The sequence below is a fragment of the Polypterus senegalus genome, chromosome 11 (genome assembly GCF_016835505.1).
Source record: "Polypterus senegalus isolate Bchr_013 chromosome 11, ASM1683550v1, whole genome shotgun sequence".
In the NCBI taxonomy this organism is placed as follows: domain Eukaryota; kingdom Metazoa; phylum Chordata; class Cladistia; order Polypteriformes; family Polypteridae; genus Polypterus; species Polypterus senegalus.
Window position 1 is genome coordinate 161,493,480 of NC_053164.1, and position 24,147 is coordinate 161,517,626.

The 24,147-nt window shown below is 38.8% G+C and overlaps 1 protein-coding gene across 1 annotated transcript in view; it reads right to left on the bottom strand.

The window, feature by feature from the left end:
- The window catches only part of cwf19l1 (CWF19 like cell cycle control factor 1), a 182,593-nt gene extending 166,155 nt beyond the window's left edge, over positions 1-16,438 (bottom strand). The window contains exons 1-3 of the mRNA XM_039769980.1: positions 16,314-16,438; positions 14,770-14,854; positions 14,597-14,681 (exon numbers count right to left, since the gene is read on the bottom strand). Coding sequence (XP_039625914.1) covers positions 14,597-14,681; positions 14,770-14,854; positions 16,314-16,336 — 193 coding nt within the window. The 5' untranslated portion in view covers positions 16,337-16,438. The remainder of the gene's footprint in view (positions 1-14,596; positions 14,682-14,769; positions 14,855-16,313) is intronic.
- Between the last annotated feature and the right edge of the window lie 7,709 nt (positions 16,439-24,147).

The window sequence follows — 24,147 nt, forward strand, 5'->3', positions numbered from 1 at the left end:
GACTTTAACTTTCATGTCGACAATCAGTGTGACCAAAAGGTAAAGGAATTCATGAACCTCCTGGACTCTTTTGATTTGAGGCAGCTCGTAAATCAGCCTACACATAAAGCAGGTCATACGTTAGACTTAGTGATTACTAAAGGACTTAAAGTTGATATAAAGCAGGTCACTGATATCGGTCTATCAGACCATTTCCTTCTACTATTTAATATAGAAATAAAGATAGAAAACGCTCATGAGAAGCATTTTCTTAAAAAACGCTTCTTTGACTCATCAGCAGCTTTAAAGCTTACAACTATTCTAAGCAATCAGTCCGTTTATAATGCCAGCTATAATAGCGAGGATAATGTAAATAGTAAAGTGGAAAACTTTAATTCTAAAGTAAGAACTGCTGTTGACATAGTTGCACCTGAAAAGACAGTTAAAAATCCTCTAGTACTGTTATTCCATGGAAGACCCAAAGAGTGTCTGATTTAAAAGAACATGTCAGAGCTGAGCGAAAATGGAGGAAAACTAAACTAACTATCCACTATGAAATATTAAAAGTTAAAATAACAGAATACAATAACACTGTCCGTCTTGAGAGGCTGCTATTTCTCTAATATTATAAATAACAATGCTAGTAATCCCAGAGTCTTATTTTCAACAATTGACCGTCTGTTAAACCCAGGTAACACAAAGGAATGCCCCAGAATACTTCCAGTGAAACCTGTGAGAACATTGCTGTATTTTTCACTCAAAAAATTAATGATATTAGAGATAACATAGTATATCTCCCCAACACTGCAGAACCTCCAAAGCCCCGTACTCCGTTATAAACAAATTAAATGCTTTCACCAGGATAGATTTACCTGAATTACATAGTATAATCTCTCAACTGAAACCTCCACCTGCCCTTGACCCAATACCAACCAGGTTTTTCAAAGAAATATCAGGCGTCTAATTGACAATATTCTGGACATAGTAAATTGTCATTAGATATGGGGTCTTTCCAGACTGTCTTAAGACTGCTGTAGTTAAACCCCTTCTTAAGAAACATAATCTTGACCCTCTGCCTTTGAAAATTTTAGACCCATTTCTAACCTGCCCTTCTTAAGTAAAATTCTAGAGAAGGCAGTCATTATGCAGTTAAATGACCACCTAAATAAACATGCTATTCTTGATACTTTTCAGTCAGGCTTCAGAACAAATCACAGTACAGAAACTGCACTTGTTAAAGTAGTAAATGACTTATGGGTAAATGCAGACAGAGGCCATTTATCTGTTCTCATCCTCTTAGATCTGAGTGCTGCATTTGACACCATTGATCATAATATTCTTAGAAATCGCCTTAGTCAATGGGTGGGCCTCTCTGGCAGTGTCTTAAATTGGTTTGAATCCTACCTGGCAGGGAGAAAATTCTTTGTGAGTTGTGGTAATCAAATCTCAAAGACACATGATATCCGATATGGTGTTCCACAAGGCTCTATCCTGGGTCCGCTGTTATTCTCAATCTACATGCTTCCGTTAGGTCAGATTATCTCAGGTTACAACGTGAGCTACCACAGCTATGCTGATGACACACAGCTGTACTTATCTATAGCACCTGATGACTCCGACTCTTTCGATACACTAACACAATGTCTTACTGGTATTTCTGAATGGATGAATAGTAATTTTCTCAAACTAAATAAAGAGAAAACTGAAATTTTGGTAATTGGCAATAATGGATTCAGCGAGGTTATCAGAAATAAACTTAATGCACTAGGATTAAAAGTTAAGACGGAAGTAAAAAATTTAGGGGTAACCGTTGACTGTAATCTGAATTTTAAATCGCATATTCATCAGACCACTAGGACAGCATTTTTTCACTTAAGAAACATAGCTAAAGTTAGACCTCTTATATCATTGAAAGATGCTGAGAAATTAATTCACGCTTTTGTTTTCAGTAGACTAGATTACTGTAACGCACTCCTCTCAGGACTACCCAAAAAGACATAAATCATTTGCAACGAGTGCAGAATGCAGCTGCTAGAATCCTAACTGGGAAAAGAAAATCCAACACATTTCTCCAGTTTTGATGTCACTACACTGGTTGCCTGTGTCATTCAGGATTGACTTTAAAATACTGCTTATGGTTTATAAAGCCTTAAATAATCTCGCCCATCTTATATATCGGAATGCCTGACACGTTATATTCCAAATCGTAACCTTAGATCTTCAAATGAGTGTCTCCTTATAATTCCAAAAGCTAAACTTAAAAGAAGTGGTGAGGCGGCCTTCTGCTGTTATGCACCTAAAATCTGGAATAGCCTGCCAATAGGAATTCGCCAGGCAAATACAGTAGAGCACTTTAAAACACTGCTGAAAACACATTACTTTAACATGGCCTTTTATAACTTCACTTTAACTTAATACTGATACTCTGTATGTTCAATTCTTCATAATAACTATTCATGGTGGCTCTAAAATCCGTACTGACCCCTACTCTCTCTTCTGTTTCTTTTTCCGTTTTTTGTGGTGGCGGCCTGCGCCACCACCACCTACTCAAAGCATCATGATGCACCAACATTGATGGACTGAAAGCCAGAAGTCTACGTGACCATCATCATCAGGTCCTTCCATGAAAACCCTAAATACAAAGAGGACTGTTTGATTTATGTTAGGTAGATTGCCCAGAGGGGACTGGGCGGTCTCTTGGTCTGGAACCCCTACAGATTTTAATTTTTTCTCCAGCCTTTGGAGTTTTTTGTTTTTCTGTCCACCCTGGCCATCGGACCTTACTCTTATTCTATGTTAATTAATGTTGACTTATGTTTATCTTTTATTGTGTCTTCTATTTCTCTATTCATTTTGTAAAGCACTTTGAGCTACATTTTTTTTGTATGAATATGTGCTATATAAATAAATGTTGATTGATTGATTGATTGATTACTACTGGAGTGGTTGCGGGTAAACTACATTTTAAAGACTGTGTAACACAACAGGTAAGTAGAACTAACAGCAGTTAAAATGTATATGTATCATCTCTCGGTAGTAGATCCCTTTTGAAAGGCGCTACACGACGGCTGTGGTATAGAAATTACATTTTCTATGTGAACGTTCAAATTTGTGCCTCTGGTAATGTGCCTTACCGCATTTAAAGAAAATTAGTTTTGTGTCCTCTGCAGTGTTAAGAGGGAAAGGCTTTGGTTTGGGATAAAAGGAAAAAAGGTGTAAAGAAAGGAAAGTTGCCTTTTTCTTTTATATAATATAGAGAGATGTGTTCGCTGACGTTATGATCGCCTTTTGGGGACAGTCGCAGTGGGTCTTGTGTAGAATGGTGAGACGCCCCTGCCATTAATCGGCTGTGATGACACTGTCAGTCCTCCACTCATGTGCGTGTCTTCATAATCCGAGCTGAGGACCTCATAATCGTGATACATGCAAAAGAAAGTGCAAATAGCCTTAATATTAGTTTGCCGCGGTGTAGAAAAGGGGTCCCGTGTTTGCACTTGTCTGGGCTATAGCTCAGGAGGAGGATGAAAAAACTTAAAAGTGCTCACTTTGACTTAAGGCAGAAGCGCAGTCAGCGTCTCAAAGGCCGGCACAGCTATGCACGCGCACTGGCTGCTTGACTTTTGCTGGGCAGGAGACCCCAGTTTTTGCAGACACGCTCACGATATCAAAAGTCTCAGCTCTTTGGAGGTCATTCATATATATATATATATATATATATATATATATAGATAGATAGATAGATATCAAAATACCCGTGCCTCGCAGCGGAGAAGTAGTGTGTTAAAGAAGTAATGAAAAAGAGAAGGAAACATTTTAATAATAACATAACATTATTGACATTGTCATGAGTGTTGCTGTCATATATATACCTGCCTAAATAAGTCACCCTTGCTTTGCTCTTACTTTTTTACCGTTCATTTAATCATGGCTAGTGGCGGAAAAATTATAAAATGGAAGGAGGATGGCTTTACCAAAACAATTATTGATGGCGAATTAATCGATTATTCATAAAGCTTGAATTGGTGATCTGTTTTTCTGTGTTAACCTCATATTTTTTCATACTTCTTCTCAAACTAAGGTGGTGCGAGGGTAAAATGAATCGGGATGTGCTGATCAATGTAATCGGTGTACCAGGAAATCATGCATTGACAAAAGCTCCCCTTTGCTTGTACTGCAAAGTGTGATTAAATGCATTATTTTTAACGCTTATGGAGCACATGCATCGAAGCTTCTCAGCTGTGCTTGTGCTAAGAAAAGGAAAGATTTTAAAAATAACGTAGCACGATTGTCAATGTAACCTTTTGTAAGTAGTGCCTGGAGGATTCAGTGTGGAGAAACTCTAGAGACAGCGTGTGTATTAACTTGTGGATTTTTCTGTGAGTATTTGGTGGCAGTCTGACGAAGTTGCTTCGGAAGACGGCATTAGCCCCGGAGCTCAGCTCTGAGCAAAATGAGGTGGGAGGGGAGATGATGACGTGACTCCCCCCGCCTTAACTGTCAATCCCCCACAAACACAGTCTCTCGGAATTTGCATAAGCACACCCCTTCACCTACAATTTTAACTTAGTTACAAAGTGATCAAAACTCTCGTTTATATCCTGCGTCCTCTCATTAAACTTGTATCCCGCATTACCCGTGGGCATGTGAAACGCCAGTGGTAGCCTGTCTATAAACTTAATTTAAAGTTTAGGTTTACACCTTGCTTTCTTTCCGAGGTAGCAGCACTCCTGAATATGGTTGTATATGTCACGTCTTTCCAGCTCAACTACATTACAGTTAATGGAGAAAAATACCTTCCAGTTATGACCATTAGGCGTAAAATTTCGAAATGAAACCTGCCCAACTTTTGTAAGTAAGCTGTAAGGAATGAGCCTGCCAAATTTCAGCCTTCTACCCACACGGGAACCTGGAGAATTAGTGATGAGTCAGTGAGTGAGGGCTTTGCCTTTTATTAGTAGATAGATAGATAGATAGATAGATATAAATATAGATATACACACATAGTATATATATATATATATATATATATACACACACAGTATATATTATATATATAGGTGGATTGGCAATTCTAATTTGGCCCTAGTGTGTGCTTGGTGTGTGGGTGTGTTTGTGTGTGTCCTGCGGTGGATCCAGCAGACCCCCGTGACCCTGTATTTGGATTCAGCGGGTTAGACAATGGATGGATGGATGGATACATATACATACATACATACATATATATACACATACATACCTACATACATACATACATACATATATTATATACACACACACATATATAGTGCTCCCTTGAACTCTCAGGTACAACTCCAGACACCAGGTAAAAGTCCAAGACTTTTTATTTTTTTCCACAGTGCACCAAGCACCTTCCACACTACTCATACAAAACACTACTAACTATAACTATAATAAACAAAATATACTCTCTCCTCCACTCCCAGACACTGTATATACTGTACAGTATATATACATACATATATACATACATACATACATACATACACACACACACACATATATATACACACATATATACACACTCACCTAAAGGATTATTAGGAACACTATACTAATACGGTGTTTGACCCCCTTTCGCCTTCAGAACTGCCTTAATTCTACATGGCATTGATTCAACAAGGTGGTGAAAGCATTCTTTAGAAATGTTGGCCCATATTGATAGGATAGCATCTTGCAGTTGATGGAGATTTGTGGGATGCACATCCAGGGCACGAAGCTCCCGTTCCACCACATCCCAAAGATGCTCTATTGGGTTGAGATCTGGCAACTGTGGGGGCCATTTTAGTACAGTGAACTCATTGTCATGTTCAAGAAAACAATTCGAAATGATGCGAGCTTTGTGACATGATGCATTATCCTGCTGGAAGTAGCCATCAGAGGATGGGTACATGGTGGTCATGAAGGGATGGACATGGTCAGAAACAATGCTCAGGTAGCCCGTGGCATTTAAACGATGCCCAAGTGGCACTAAGGGGCCTAAAGTGTGCCAAGAAAACACCCCCACACCATTACACCACCACCACCAGCCTGCACAGTGGTAACAAGGCATGATGGATCCATGTTCTCATTCTGTTTACGCCAAATTCTGACTCTACCATTTGAATGTCTCAACAGAAATCGAGACTCATCAGACCAGGCAACATTTTTCCAGTCTTCAACTGTCCAATTTTGGTGAGCTCGTGCAAATTGTAGCCTATTTTTTCTATTTGTAGTGGAGATGAGTGGTACCCGGTGGGGTCTTCTACTGTTGTAGCCCATCCGCCTCAAGGTTGTGCGTGTTGTGGCTTCACAAATGCTTTGCTGCATACCTCGGTTGTAACGAGTTGCTCTTCTATCAGCTTGAATCAGTCGGCCCATTCTCCTCTGACCTCTAGCATCAACAAGGCATTTTCGCCCACAGGACTGCCGCATACTGGATGTTTTTCCCCTTTCACACCATTCTTTGTAAATCCTAGAAATGGTGGTGCGTGAAAATCCCAGTAACTGAGGAGATTGTGAAATACTCAGACCAGCCCATCTGGCACCAACAACCATGCCATGCTCAAAATTGCTTAAATCACCTTTCTTTCCCATTCTGACATTCAGTTTGGAGTTCAGGAGATTGTCTTAACCAGGACCACACCCCTAAATGCATTGTAGCAACTGCCATGTGATTGGTTAATTAGATAATTGCATTAATGAGAAATTGAACAGGTGTTCCTAATAATCCTTTAGGTGAGTGTGTGTGTGTATATATATATATATATATATATATGTGTATATATATATATATATATATATATATATATATATATATATATATGTATATATATATATATATATATGTATATATATATATATGTGTGTATATATATATATGTGTGTATATATATATATGTTGTATATATATATATATATATATATATATAGATATATATATATATATATATATATATATATATATATATATATATATATATAAACTGCTCAAAAAAATTAAAGGAACACTTTGAAAACACATAAGATCTCAAGGGGAAAAAGAAATCCTCCTGGATATCTATACTGATATAGACTGGGTAATGTGTTAGGAACGAAAGGATGCCACATCGTTTGATGGAAATAGAAAGATCAACCTACAGAGCCCTGAATTCAAAGACCCAAAAATCAGAGTGAAAAAAATTATGTGGCAGGCTAGTCCATTTTGCCAAAATTTAATTGCAGCAACTCAAAATTGTACGCAGCACTTTGTATGGCCCCTGTGTTCTTGTATACATGCCTGACAACATCGTGCATGCTTCTAATGAGATGACAGATGGTGTTGTGGGGGATCTCCTCCCAGATCTGGATCAGGGCATCACTAAGCTCCTGGACAGTCTGAGGTGCAACCTGGTGGCATTGGATGGACCAAAACATAATGTCCCAGAGGTGTTCTATTGGATTTAGGTCAGGAAAGTGTGGTGGCCAGTCAATGGTATCAATTCCTTCATCCTCCAGGAACTGCCTGCATACTCTCACCACATGAGGCCAGGAATTGTCGCGGCACCAGGAGCCACTGTACCAGCATAGGGTCTGACAATGGGTCCAAGGATTTCATCCTGATACCTAATGGCAGCCAAGGGGCCTTTGTCAAGCCTGTAGCGGTCTGTGTGACCTCCATGGATATGCCTCCCCAGACAATCATTAACCCACCACCAAACTGCTCATGCTGAATGATGTTACAGGCAGCATAATGTTCTCCATGGCTTCTCCAGACCCTTTCACTTCTGTCACATGCTCAGGGTGAACCTGCTCTCATCTGTAAAGCACAGGGCACCGTGGTGCATCTGCCAATACTGGTATTCTATGGCAATGCCAATCGAGCTGCATGCTGCTGGGCAGTGAGCTCAGGGCCCATTAGAGGACATGGGGCCCTTGGGTCATCCTCATGAAGTCTTTCTGGTTGTTTGGTCAGAGACATTCACACCAGTGGCCTGCTGGAGGTCATTTTGTAGGGCTCTGGCAGTGCTCATCCTGTTCGTCCTGCCCAAAGGAGCAGATACTGGTCCTGCTGATGGGTTATGGACCTTCTATGGCCCTCTCCAGCTCTCCTAGAGTAACTGCTTGTCTCCTAGAATCTCCTCTATGCCCTTGAGACTGTGCAGGGAGACACAGCAAACCTTCTGGCAATGAAACGTATTGATGTGCCATCCTGGAGAAGTTGGACTACCTGTGCAACCTCTGTAGGGTCCAGGTATCGCCTCATGCTACCAGTAGTGACACTGACTGTAACCAAATGCAAAACTAGTGAAGAAACAGTCAGAAAAGATGAGGAGGGAAAATGTCAGTGGCCTCCACCTGTTAAACCATTCCTGTTTTGGGGGTCATCTCATTGTTGCCCCTCTAGTGCATCTGTTGTTAATTTCATTAACACCACAGCAGCTGAAACTGATTAACAACCCCCTCTGCTACTTAACTGACCAGATTAATATCCCATAAGTTTCATTGACTTTATGCTATACTCTGATTAAAAAGTGTTCCTTTAATTCTTTTGAGCAGTATATATATACATATACATATATACATATATATATACATATATATATACATATACATACACATATATATATACATATACATATACATACATATACATACACATATATATATATATATACACATATACATATATATATATATACACATACACATACACACACACACACATATATAGGCAAGGCAGTGACACAAAAGGACAGCTGCTGTACAGGCTTTTAATTGCTCAAAGCACCGTGCGAGATGCAGATCACCTGGCACATCAGCAGCAGCTGATCGAGTAAAAAGGTAGTTAAAAAAAAAAAATATGTCGGTTTCCCAATGTATCACCGTTTAAGAGGGAGTTTCAGAGGAGCGCATCTCCTTAGCATGCGTTCAGCCCCCCCCCTTCACAAAGCAAGCAGCAGAGATGCAAAGTGGGAGGTGGTGGGCAAGCGAAGCAGGCAGGGGGCGAAGCCCCCTAGTCTTGCTTAATTAGAAGAATCCCACGCACCTTTTATAAGTCAGTGGGTAACTGACGTTCTGTATTATTTGAAACTATAAGAAAATCAAATTCTCACTTAGAGGATCTGTTCAAAAACTTTTCCACAAAACAGCAAGATTTAATTAATACAATTATAGAATATTAAGTAATAATAAATTAACTATACAGGGAAAGCCAAAAAGAAGTACCACATTTGAAATGTTTATTCTACAAAAATGCGACAAGATCAATTTCATTATGATACAAGAAAAGGCATACAAAATAAGATTTTTTTCACTGTGTTTTAAAAATGATGACTTCAATGTGATGGCCATCATTAGCTTTACACTCTGAGAAGATTTCTGAACCCTCGTAAAACTCATTTTGCCATTTCAAGGGGAACAGCAGCGATTTTGTGGTAAATAGCATCCTTGACAGCTTCAAGGTTTTGAGGTCAGTGCGTGTATACCTTCAACTTGAGATAGCCCTATAAGAAGAAATCACACGGAACGAGACCAGACGAGCGTGACGGCCACCCGACATTGCCACGTATGGAGATCAGCTTCCCCGGAAACATCTCCCACAAAACTTGCATTGATCTCTGCACCATATGAGCTGTTGCTCCATCTTGTTGAAACCAGGCATCCACCACATACATTTCTTCTAGTTGGGACTGCAAAAATTTCTCTAGCATTTCAAAATAATGTTCTGAAGTGACAATGAGCTTTGCTCCAGCCTCCTCAAAAAAATAAGTGCCTACAATGCCAAATTCTGCAACAGCGCACCAGACTGTAAAACGCTTACTGTGCAGGGGTTTCTGATGAAGTTCACGAGGGTTGGTTTCAGCCCAATAACGGAAGTTTTGCTTATTTACGGAACCATTCAAATGGAAATGTGCCTTTTTGCCGCACATGAAGATGATATCTCAATGAACGGTTTGCAGAATGCTCACACACAACTTTTTATGGCTTTCCCAGTGTGTTCCGGCACTACCATCATTTTGTTTGGATGGAAATTAAGGTCTTCATGCAAAATCCTCCTCAAATGTTGGAAATGCCTAAGGCTGAACCATGTTTGTGTGTTTAACGTCTAGAAGACTGCAGAATTGACGCCCCTTACAGCGTGGATGTTTTCAGGCGTTCATACACTCCGAGTATGGCCTGGAGATTTTGTGTTCAATTTAGTGCTGGGCAGTATGACCAAAATTCTATATCACGGTATTTTTCTAAACTATACTGGTTTCACAGTATTCAACGGTATTTTCTGTTAATGTTAACAATCCCTGTCCACAGACACGTTAAAGTGACTTTTTAAACAACTTTCCCATCATTAAACTGCATAATATTTAAACTAATAAACAATAAAATAAATAATAGTGCAACTTCCAGTAATAATACTATTACTTCAAGACTTCAAGCCCAGGTATATTACACATTATTCACTAAATAAAAATAACATAAAATAAAACAAGTGCAACTTGGTGATGACATCTTTACCAAATGAACCATCATTTAGTCAAATTGCATTAATATGGACCTTTATGTAAGCTATATACATAAATAATAAAACTTCAACTTGCATTTATAATGCTATTATAGCATTATATATAGCCCTACAGAACCGTATTAGGGCTATGGTGAAGAAAAAAAAAATACAGAGATGGAAGAGAAAAAAAACTATGTCGAGAATAAAGTCGACATTTCCACTTTATTCTCGCCGTTTATGTCAAGATTAAAGTCGACATTTCCACTTTATTCTCATAGTTTATTTTATAATTAAATTAGAATGTCGGAAACTAAACTTCATCCTAAAATCAATGTTTAATTTACTAGATTTTCTCAAACCCTGTCATAAGTTAATATAGCACATTAAATGCTTTGTGCATTTTTTTTTTTGTATCAGTATACTGCTGCTGGATTATGTGAATTTCCCTTTGGGATTAATAAAGTATCTCAGTGTTCCCCGACTCAGTTGTTAATCACTATGTGCTTCTTAAACCGACTTCCTCCGCACTAAGAGTAGGTGCAGGCAGCGGTCACTACACAGAATACATTCACTTCATGATATTCCTTCTCTCTGAAAACTAGAACGCTAAGATATATACTTGATAACATTTTCAGGATGAAATGCATTAAATCAGGTATTAAACATGCATGGTGGCGTGGCGGTAATGCTGCTTCCTCGCAGTAAGGGGTCCCCAGGTGTACGTTCAGTGTGGAGAACTTTATGGCAGGTGTGACGAGGCACCAAAAAACTATATGTATGAATGGGTATCGCACAGGTTTAACTTAAATATAGTGTAAATGTTGGGTTCGTGATTTGTTGGTCGGAGACATGAACACAGAATTCAATGGATGTTCTTCCAAAAGGGGCATTCTTTATTGAATGCGTGCTGTCTCTGTCTGACGTATTACACCCCCAGTTCCTATCCTTCCTTTTTTTTCTCTCTCCACATAACCAATCACCACATGATAAACATCCTTATGAAATTAAAACTAGTTATAAACTTAGATCACGGAGTGTTCAGAACTTCAAAATAAATCTTCATTTTAAATGTTTAATTATGCTATCCATTCAGGGTTGCGCCCATTCCAGCAAGCATTGTGTGCGAGGCAGGAGCAAATCCTGAACGCCAGAATATCGCAGGGTGAATACGATCAACACATACACTAGCAGGGTCAATATAGCATAACAAAACCCCACATCCTACAGGACTTTAAAAGGAAACTGAAGCACGCCGGGTAAACCGACCAGAAAAACATGCAAATTCAAGGCAGGGAACACCCAAGACCCCCTTGCTGCGAGGCAGCAGTGCAACCACCATGCCACTGTGCCCCCCACATGATTAATACATGCTTTAGTGCATTTCATCATGAAAATGATATCAAGTATTTATCTTAGCATTCTAAATGTTCAGAGAGCAGTAATATCATGAAATTATTGTGTTCTGTCTGGTGATCCCTGCCTGTGCCTCCTGAGTGCAAGAGGAAGTCAGTTTAAGAAGCACGTACCAATTTAACATGGCTCAGGGAACACAACACAAAGCATTTTAATTTGCTACATAACTTATAATGGATTTGAGAAAATCTAGTAAATTAAATATTCATTTTAAGATGAAGTTTAGTTTACAATGTTCTACTTTAATGACAAATTATGAGAATAAAGTCAACATGTCGAGAATAAAAAAATGTCGACTTTATTCTCATCATAAGCGTTGAGATTAAAGTGGAAATGTCAAGAATAAAGTCAACATGTACTCACACTATTACACAGTACATTACACACTACTGGGAAAAAAAAAATGAAACAAGTACAACCTGGCTTGCAGTTTTATCCAGTAGTATAGAAACAGTATTCACGCATTTAAACATACTGTAATGCTCCAAATCTGACCTTTTAAAACCAAAGTATCTCCAGGCAACAGACATGACTCCTTTTTTTTGGCAAAAGTTTTCTTTGTCATCATGTTTAACTTTATCATCTGCTACAGCTTCAATTTCAGAATGTTCTCTGTCCACTTTCACCACACAGTACCTCCACTGCCGCATGTACTCCATTGTATACGTGTTTAGCAGTGTAGCAGTGAAAAAGGACCCCCACTCAATACCTCCACTAAACACATGTACTCCGTTGCATGCATTTGTAGTGGTGTAGCAGTGTAGCAGTGAAAAAGGTCCACCTTAAACAGTTTCCCGCTGCGTCACATTCCAAACGTTGTTTAGGCTATTTAAACCGGTGCTGCGGAATAAGAAAAATCCATATCATAACAAAAATAAAAAATGTTTTTTGGTATGAACCGGTATACCACCCAGCACTAGTTCAATGTTGTACCCATCAAAGTAAATTTAGCCACCTACTGAAAAATTGTTTTCCCATTTGGAAAGTCACCGTTAGGAGGAATGCAGATGTGCATTCAGAAGGCACGTTGTATAATGATAATGGATTTGTTGTTTTTGAAGAGCGCTTTGACAGTGAAAGCAGGGTGCGAACTGGACCAAGGCATGTTGCTGACTTAAACTACAGTGGTACCTTGAGATACGAGTGCCGCAACGTACAAGTTTTTCGAGATACAAGCTGTCACTAGGTCGATTTTTTGCCTTGAGTTACGAGCCAAAATTCGAAATACGAGCCATCAAAGAGCTTGTCATCGCACATTCCGAGGAACTGACGACAGAGGAGTTGACAGAACTATAGACGTGGCAACATAAGGAGGTTCTGCAGTAGATCAGTATCGCAGAGAAGGCAGAGGTGGAGGAGGTTACCTCAAAGTGAGATAAAGGAATTGTTTGCAATGTGGGAAAAAGTTTTGAACTTTAAAGAAATGAAACATCCTGAAAAAGTTACAACTGATAGTGCAGTGGCACTATTTAATGACACTTGCCTAACTCATTTCAGAAACATTCTAAAGGGGAGGACTAAACAAAGCTCCTTGGATAGGTTTCTATTGAAATGCCTTGAGAATGAAAGTGAGGAAAGCGTGGCAAAAAAGAAAAAAAAAAACAGTGAAGAAGAAAATTAAGTGAAACAAAAGTGAAAGAAAAAACATTACAATACGCTAATCAGCTTCGCCAACATCTGTTTGTTTCTTGAGATTCTCTTTTATGTACAGTATTAGGTTCTATTTTGTTTGTATACAATATTTGTTCATTATAAATACATTTTTCTTATGTTGAAAACATTTAACAAAAAATTGGGGTGTTTTTTTGGGGGCTGGCACGAATTAATCTCATTCCAATTAATTTGAATGGGGGAAACAGATTTGAGATATGACCATTTTGACTTACGAGCTCGGTCACGGAACGAATTAAACTCGTATCTCAAGGTACCACTGTACAACGAATTGCCTATTAAAGGACCCCCACCCCAACCCACTCGGCTGCCTCTACTTTGTGCAATGACCTTGAGACATGTGGTACTTCATTCTGGAACATCCTCTATATTAGAATATCATCATATGGGGACAACAGGACATTTTTCCTTATTTTTTCCCATGCTCTCCTCTTTTTTTTTGATGGGGGATGAATTCGATTTTGTTTCTGACATTCTTTAACTTTGATTTTTCTTCTAGTTTGACTATGAAGTCATTTGTTATACAGGTTTCACTTGATTGAGAACATAATTTTCTTTAAATAAAACAAATACAAATTTAAAAAGTAAATGGAATAAACATATAAATGTTGACAGCCTTTCCCATGGCTTTGTACAGCATACATATACACACACGAAAAGTAAATAAAACACCGCTTGTACAGTTGAGATTGTACAACCCCACAGATTCAACCAAAAACAAAGAGAACTAAAAGAACAAGTTTAAAGAAAATGCAAATAGTGGTCTAAAAGGAGTTATTTCTGGCCAAGGTACAAAGAGATCCAAATACCAGTTATATCACAACACCACACTGGTTCATATAGCTTAACAAACTTCATAGTTATTACCCAAAAATAAAATGACAAACAAAAAACTAGTGAAAAAAGAATTACAAGAGAGTTCTAAGCAAAAGAAAAGAACAAAGAGATCATCAACTTTGTATGTCATTTCTCCCTTAACTGACAACCCTCACCCAAAAAAAATAAAAACACTATACCAGATGATCCAACACTTGCAGAGAATCCTATAATTACCTTTTTCAGCTCCAGTTTTGTATTCTTCCCATTCAGCCTGTGCTTCAGGAGAGCATCCAAAGAATTTTCCCACACATAACAGCATCTAAACATTGTATACATTTACACAAGTCAGGAACAAGTACATTTGCAAAAGTATGAAACCACTCAATATATACAAAACAAATACATACATCAAATTCTCCACTTTTTTTCTGAATTGTCTTCACTCTGTTAAATAATACACTGATTCTTCCTTCAACGTCACCACATACCAGTCTGAAAATTACAAAGCAATAAAAATTAAACTAGAAACTTAAAAATCTTGAAATAATTAAATGAAACAAAACACATTAAAATCATTCCACACAAAAGACAAAAAACAAAAGTATATCATTAACTGCAGTATACACACAACCAACAAACTACAATATTAGCAATTTTAAACAGAGGTTTGAATAAAAACAAACAAATCAGAGTAATAAAGCATAATATAAATAGGACTTAGTGAGAGTTATTTTTATTTCACAATTAATCTTAGCAACATTTTATAGTTAATAAACCATTCTTAAAATACATTTCAAATATGTATTTTTAATTTTTTTTTTTATTTTACAAACGTTACACTAAAAATGGTGGGACGCTGGTCACGTACGAATAACACAAATCAACCCAACAATTCTGTTTCATATTAAGTCTCAAAACTTTTCCTCTACACAATTGGAAATCTATGTAAAGAAAATGGAATGTATGATCAGGACTTGCTTTCAACTGTCATCATATATACGCGTCTCAGTCGTAATTGTAACAGAGCAAGATGTAGAAGACGAGACAATATGGAAGTATATGATTCGCTGTGGCAACAACTAGCGGGAGTCCAAAAAGAAGTAGTCGTCGTAATATTGGAAGTTAGATGGTGTTTTGCTCCCCTTTGCTATAGGTCTCTGCAAAGTGGTCCGTGCATGTGGTCTATTCGCATTACACGTAAAGGGAGTTATAATTGTATCCAATTATTTTAAACATGTGTTAAAATTTATTTAAAATGCTCTGTAAATTAAACAGCAGTTTTGGGAAGGTCAATATTCGCTTTACCATTATTATCTTTGGTAGCTAATTGCATGTTGGAAAATTTATTAACGTCTTGTTTGATATTAATTATTACTATAGAAAAAGTGAATTTGTATAGATCTCTGTTAAATTCTTTGTTACTATAACTCACCAAACTATTCAACTGTTCCGAGACAGTTAAATAAAACGAATCCAGTTTGTGCTGGTCTGTAAGACAGTTTACTAAATGACAAACACTGACAAATAATTGTTCATTTTAACGTTATACATGCGGTGCATACAAACAAAACGAATGACACAGTCAAAGAAAAGTTATACATAATGCGATAACATCCACTTATTTTCAGTCGCAGACTGCTCAATGTATGCATGCAATTAATATACGAAGGCTTGGTGTAGTGACTGTTGCACTATTAAGAAAAAGGAGAGATGTGCCAAAAAATGTAGTAAATATTTCCAGTTATATCACTTATTTCTGAAATTTCAGAAACCGTAAAATGCACCTAACTGAAAGTAAACTACATTCGGCATTAAAATATTAGTGATAAACTCCTGATGCAACTGTCCAAAGTAAAATTTAGACAGAACACGTTACACGATATACCTTACAAATTCTAAAAGTAACGGCGTGCTTTTAGAAGATTAGCAAAAGAAGAAAACCTTAACTTACACTCTCAGCGAATGTTCGCCCATTATAACTGAACAACGTGAAAAACTACACTACAAAAATCAAAGTTATCAAAACAACTGGGCAGCATGCAGGATGAATCCGGTAACACACCTTCCGTTAAGAACTACTTCCGGCACAGAAAACCCATAACACGCACTTCCGCTTAGTCCGAAAATGAAAAGGAATACAAGTTCCAGATTTTATGCTATTGATCTCAGTATCAACGTAATCGGCGAATTTTAAAGCATTGTATTTTTTGGCGATGCCCCCCTTAGCTTTTTGAAATATGTACGTATTAGAATATTCCAGCCTTTATAGTGTATTTTACGGGACGATTGGTGTAGATTCTGTAAATGGCTTTTAATTTGATAGAATTAGTTGCGTACAAGGCCGGAAATACTTATTATTTCTGCTAATTGTTGCCGTCTTCTACTGCTGCTGATTTCAAACGGTAGAATTTCAGAAGCCATATATTCATGGAACAATTACATAAAACAGCATTATCATATAACATAATAAAGGATAACTGTTGCAAAAGGTATAATTATGATCCTCGTGCATTACAAAACTTTATCAACGCGCGAAAAGTAGGTTCGCACACAGCTACGTTATAGGAATATGGTGCAGGCTAAAGCTTGGTATCTGCAATTGTTTTAATGCATGTTGAGTGCCAAACATTCATGGGACTATCGGCAATGTGCACGTGCATTTTTTTCCTGTTCTTGTATCGTGCTAATCTGCCCCCTCCTGAATACACTTAAGCATTCTCCACTTTCTCCTTTCTCTCTCCATAACTGACATTTACAACTTCCTCTCTAGTGACCTTACCACCTGTCAACATCCCCTCATATCTCCACCAGGTTCTCTCTCTCTCAGTCATTTTTGCAGTCACATTATCAGCACCTCACTCTGCACAGGCATCTTTCCTACTGTGTTCAAACTGGTCTTAACAATTCCCCTTCTCAAAAAAGCCCACGTGTAACACATCTCAGTTAGGTAATTACAGAACAGTCTCTCTTCTGTACTTTCTATCCATTTAAAATGTTGTCCCTAACCAGGTCACTTTCTTTGTCCTATTGGAAAGATGAAACTTTTCATCATTTCTGATTGTTCTAAATCTCTTCTCTGCCTTTGACACAGTCAACCACCAGATCATCCTTGTCAGTCTCTCCAGCATTAGCATCACTGGGATTGCCCTTAGGTGGTTCGAGTCCTACCTACTGGGCAGATCCTACCATATGTTCTGGAGTGAACAAATGCCAAAGGTGCACCAGGCAAGCACATAGGGCTCCAAGGATTGGTGCTGGACCTTTTCCTCCTCTCTCTATACACATCCTCATTAGGCCTCCTCATACCATACCATACCAATACCAGTATTATTATTATTATTAGTGCTATGCCAACATTCCCTCCAGAGAACCACATGGTATCGGCTACAATCTTGGCATACCTCATCCTGGCAAAGAAACGTTTTTGTTATCCCAGCTCAAACATGTATTCAGCTTGGCTTACTATCACCAACACCTGCCAAGTTGGTACGAAACGTTAGGGTGGTGATCAATAAACATCTGTCCTTCACTAACCAATTATCTCTTGGTCTTGCCGATTCACTTTATATAACATACACAAGTTCAAACCATATCTGACAAGAGTACGCAACTCCAGGCTTTGATGTTGTCATTTCTTGAGCATTTGCAGCTCTGCTGGCAGGAGTTATCAGCATACATCTCCAAGCCGCTGTAGGTGATTCAAAATGCATTACCACTCCCTCTTTTCAGATCACTGCATTGGTTCTCTGTGGAGGCAAGTATTAAGTTCAAATCCTTCATGCTTCAGTAGTTAATGGGTAATTTTCAGAATATACGGTGACACTTCGGAGATCCTATACTCCTATTCACCTACTCACGTCTGTTGATGAATGAATGGTGCTTGGTGATGCCACCCCGATCCAGAGTGTGGAACAATTTTATCTGAAGCAAATTTTCTCAAAAAAAAAAAAAGGAGCTACTCATTAACTGCTAACCCACACACACCCTAGATTACTCCTTACTAGGCATGAGGTGACAGACTTAATTTAATATATATTAAAAACTCAAGTCAGAAAAAGTTTGGATGGTATGGAAAATGCAAAAAAAAAAAAGTGATTCTTAAATTTACTTTAATTTCATTTTATACACTATGAACCCACGATATTTCATGTTTTGTCTGGTCAACTTCATTTCAATTGTTAATTTGCATCCATTCCTGCATTTCAGACCTGCAACACATTCCAAAAAAAAAGCTGGGACGGTAAAGCATACATCACTTTGTAATGCTGCCATTCCTTCTCACAACACTCACAAGATGTTTTGGCGCTTAGGATACCCAGTGATGACACATTTCAGGTATTATTTTGTCCCATTCTTCCTGCAAACGTGTCTTAAGGTGTGCAAGAGCATGGGGTTGTTGTCTCATTTTTCTTTTCAAAATTCTCCATACATTCTCTATTAGACACAGGTCAGGACTTCAGGCAGGCCAGTCCAGTGTTTCCTGTACCCTCTTCTTCTGCAGCCATGCCTTTCTAAAGTGTGCAGAATGTGGTTTTCCATTGTTTTGCTGAAAATTGCATAAACATCCTTGGAAAAGATGTTGTCTTGAAGGCAGGATATGTTGTTCTAAAATCTCAAAGTACTTTTCTGCATTAATTCTGCCATCACAGAAGTATAAATTACCTATGCTAATGGCACTGACACAACCACACACCATGACAGACCCTGGCTTTTGGACCTGTTGCTGATAATAGTCTGAATGGTCCTTTTCATCTTTGGTCTGGAGCACACGGCATCAATTTCTTCCATAAAAGACCTGGAATACAGATTCGTATTCAAAGTACAAGCATCTCTGAAATAGGCTTACCTGTAAAATTAAATCATGTATTAAAACTCCAAAAATCCCATCCACTGTTATTCTGAGCCTTCAGCTATTTGATGATTATACTGTTCACATTTGCTCCTTCTCCACACACGCTAAAAAATGTTCTCCAAAGCTAGAAAAACTGATGCAGTACATTCATTGGATAATATTGTTTTATTTACATACAGTAGCAACAACAGGGTAAAGAGGAATCATGGTGTCCGACTTGTAGTGTGTGTAGTGCGACATCAGTCTTACTTGCAACAAAGAATGTAGATTTGTGTATAAGCATTCATGTCTAACATATCTTCAAGGGGAGTGACATGATGGTGCAATAGTAGTGCTACTGCCTCACAGCAAGGACACCACAGTTCACACCCCATGTCTCCCAGCATAATCTCCCCATGTCAGTGTGGGTTTCCTCCCACAGAGTAGGTTAGGTGGACTGGAGAAGCTAAATTAGTAGAAGGCTGTGTATCTTCACCCTCAATAGACTGGTGATTACATTGTTTTGTCATTTAAAAATGTTTGATTATCATTGACAAATAAATGCTTCCAGAAAAACCGGTGCTGGGCATAAACAGGAAACACAATTCACATGGAACTGAGCTTATGAAATGACAGAACTATTGACCAATTAAACAGGGGCAGAAGTATTACTTCAGTGTCAGCACTTATTTTTCCCGAAGCATTTATTCAACAATGTTTTGGCAAAAAATCTGTGTTGTGCACATTGTGAGAATATGACTGAGTAACTACTGACATGGTTATGTGATACAAGTAACTTCAGATATTTTTTCTTTGATGAACATTTTTGATACTGTTTGCTGTGGTCCATCATTGGTTCCAACAGAGTGCCATTCTATCAGAAACTTTATGTCCGATCTCCATGAAAACATTAGATTAAACATTTTTCTCGGTCATCACAACTAAACATATAGGATAAATAACTTATAAAAAAAAACAACATTTTCGGTCGAATATTTTGCACAATATATGACGCTGTTGTGCAAAGCAAAAATAAGTAAGTAGTATATTTGCCTAAGTAATTTAACAATTGCCTCGCAGTTAGGAGACCCGGGTTCGCTTCCCGGGTCCTCCCCGCGTGGAGTTTGCATGTTCTCCCGTGTCTGCGTGGGTTTCCTCCGGGTGCTCCGGTTTCCTCCCACAATCCAAAGACATGCAGGTTAGGTGGATTGCCGATTCTAAATTGGCCCTAGTGTGTGCTTGGTGTGTGGGTGTGTTTGTGTGTGTCCTGTGGTGGGTTGGCACCCTGCCCAGGATTGGTTCCTGCCTTGTGCTGGTTGGGATTGGCTCCAGCAGACCCCCCGTGACCCTGTATTCGGATTCAGCGGGTTAGAAAATGGATGGATGGATGGATAATTTAACATAATAAAATATAGCAAATTCATCATAATTAATTTCTTCCAAAGATATGCTTGATGTCATTTTTCTTTTTGAAGTATGTTACATTTTCTTCACGCTTGGCACTGCTATCATGTCCCTTCATTGTTCTTGGCAGACCTTTGCTCAGATGTGCGCATCTGCAGTCTGAACCTTTCAGTTCCCCACTAGGGCTTGATGGTTCGAACCCTTCTCAGCAACCCTTTGATTGAGCCAAACCTCTCTATGGTGGAGTGGTCATCATCATTAATCACATTGATTATTTACAGCGAGTATTCACACCCCTTCTTTTTCTGAACACTTTACTATGTTCTAGATTTAATTATAAATGGATAAAATTTGCCATTTTTTCAAACCAAGCACTTTTTAGAAGGTCTTTTGGCAACAAATACCCCTTTGTGTCTTTTTGGGTGTTTATACCAGCTTTGCACACCTCTGTTTAGGTAGATTCCCATTTTCCTGGTAAATCCTCCCATCTCGATTAGATTGGATGGGGAAGTGTCTGTAACTGCCATCTTCAGCTCTTTCCACTTATGTTCTATGGGGTTTAAGTCTGGGCGACTCAAGTACCATCAGAGACTTGTCTTGAAGCCCCTCCAGAATTCTCTTGGTTTAGTGTCATGGTGAAAGGTAAAATGTCGCTTCAGTCCGAGATCGCAGGCACTCTGGAGCAGTTTTCTGCGAGAGTCTCTCTGTGTTTGGCAGCATTCATCCCTCTCTAATTTCTGACCAGTCTCTTAGTCTCTGCTGCTGAGAAGCACCACTATAGCATGTTGCTACAACCACAACACTTCACCATAGGGATGGTATTAGGCAGATAATGAGCAGTGCCTGGTCTTCATTAGAGATAGTGCTTGGAGTTCTGACCAGAGTGCCATAAATGTCATTTAGAAAATTCCAAGTGGCCTGTATATCCGGCAGGGGGCACTAGCTCCCTGGTTGGAATAAGTTCTTTTTTAATTGTGGCATGTTACATAACGGGGCGGAACGGTAGTACAGTGGGTAGCGCTGCTGTCTCGCAGTTAAGAAACCTGGGTTCGCTTCCCGGGTCCTCCCTGCATGGCGTTTGCATGTTCTCCCCGTGTCTGCGTGGGTTTCCTCCCAAAGACATGCAGGTTAGGTGCGATTCTAAATTGGCCCTAGTGTGTGCTGTGTGCGTCTGCCTGTGGTGGGCTGGCGCCCTGCCCAGGGTTTGTTTCCTGCCTTGTGCCCTGTGTTGGCTGGGATTGGCTCCAGCAGACCCCGGTGACCCTGTAGTTAGGATATAATGGGTTGGATAATGGATGGATAGGGTTTAAGTCTGTTCAGGTTACATAACCTGAAACTATATAGATATATTAAAAGGCGATACCCCTCCCTTAATGATAAACGGCTGTAGAAAAATCACATAGGAGTTACATATAAAAATCACATATAAAGTTAGCTTTCTTTAATGACGATTTACATAGCATAACAGACAAGGAAGCCATGACAAGACTTTTCACTGATGTATGAGCTCGATGAATACAGTCTGCCATTTTCGTTGCCACGCTGGAAGGATTTTCAGTATCGGATGACGTTATCTCCCATCTGTCCATCGACTTCAAAGGTGTGCCGGGCAATGTTCCAAGGCTTTATACTCTTTCTCCATGTGCAGGACCCCACTTAGGTAAATCATGCCATTCCAAATAAGGTAAAGAAGATCCAATATCATGCTGATTCTAGCACACAGAAATAGTGGACATTGCCCATTTCACAGTTGTCCTTAACTTGTCTCGTCTTAAGATGCCTTCCTAGCCATTCTAAATGCTGGGCCCCTCTACTAAATCTGGCTTTGGTGTTAGCTGTACATGTGAGAAGAAAAGAAAAGCAGATTTAAAATATTTGCACAGAGCACAGTGACATATTAAAAACTTATATTCGGATTACAGCCTGTCATATGCCTTTCACTCAAGAGCGGCTTCTGGCTAGCCACATTACCATAATGCCTGCTTGATGGAGTGCTGCTGAGATGATCATCCTCCTAACAGGTTCTCCCAACTCAGCAGAGGACATGTGAAGCTCTGAGAGACAATTGGGTTCTTGGCCACTTACGTAAAAATGGTTCTTCTTGCCCAGTTACTTAGTTTTGCTGGATGCTTAGCTCTAGAAAAGTGTCCTGGTGGTTCCAAAATTCTACCATTTGACAATTATTGAGGCCACTGTGCTCCTGAAAACATGCAAATTTTTAGAATTTCTTGTATTTCTTTGCCCTGATCTATGCTTCAACTACAGTTTTATCACAGAGGTTGACACACAATTGCGAGTAGGAGAAAGCAGTATGGACCAAGTGAAGGTAATTTCACACCAGGCCAGGGGGTGGTGGGGTGCACTAAACCCTCTTCTGTTGTCTCTACAGACCAAACATGGGAAAACCTGCCTGATTCAACCTTGAAGACATCACTTCCAGTTCCAGCGCCCAGAAGCATGTAACTTCCAGTAATGGCCTTTAAAGCCACCATGTTTTGAATATTAAATCAGTTCAGTCTGGAACTTGATGAGTACACATAGTACTCTTCTCAAATACCCATTTGCATGCAGCCAGGGACAATATATGGATGGCTACCCCCAACATTTTTCCTGTGTTGGCTGATTAAACAAGGTCAGCAGAGTTACTTGGACTTCATGGCTTGATTTTTGTTCTGACACACGGTGTGAATTATAGGACCTTATACAACATACACAGTTGTGTGCTTTTGTAAATTATGTTTAATCAGTACAATGTGCCACATTATGAAGGGAATTAGCACAGTGGATTGCAAGGTTATTATAGTTTTGCCTTTTTATATTAGTTTTTATTTCTATATTTTTTCTGACCTTACTTGGAAATTCAGTTTAGTTTTAGTTTTCGTTCATCGTGTATTTTTAGTTTTAGTTTAGTTTTTATTTCACCAAGACATTTCTATTTTATTTTTATATCTGTTAGTTTCAGTTTTAGTTTTAGTAATTATGACATGGAGCTCCTACGGAGTTTAGTTTTGTGTCACAATCAGACAGAACTGTACACTTAAGATTTGGATAAAAGTTTAATGTTAGTGGAAGCTTACTGCACTACATGGTTTACAATCAGGTTTTGATTTTGTCTGATGAAAAAAGGCATAATCCAAACCAAATAGTGAATATGAACAATTTTATAAATTTTAAAATATTTTCTCATGAAAATCACGGGGGCTTAGGAAGAACAGGACTCTTAGACTTGAATCAGTGTGCAGACCCCACCTAGCATTATTGAGGGAAACAAAGAACAACAAACATGTAATGTGAAGGTTAGGGGCAGTGAGACAAAGGACAGTAAACCCATAATGAGCAGAGCAAGAGCAGGTAATAGGAGTACGGATAGGCATAAAATGACAGAGATAGCATCTGAGAGTAAGAACAATATATACATTATCTAAACCCGTTTATCCAGAGCAGGATTCCAGGAAACCTGGAGCCTACTGCAGCAGGTTTGGATGTAAGGCAGGAAAAATCCCCGGTATGCAATGAGGTTCATGTTAAGAGCAAAAAGAATATGATATTT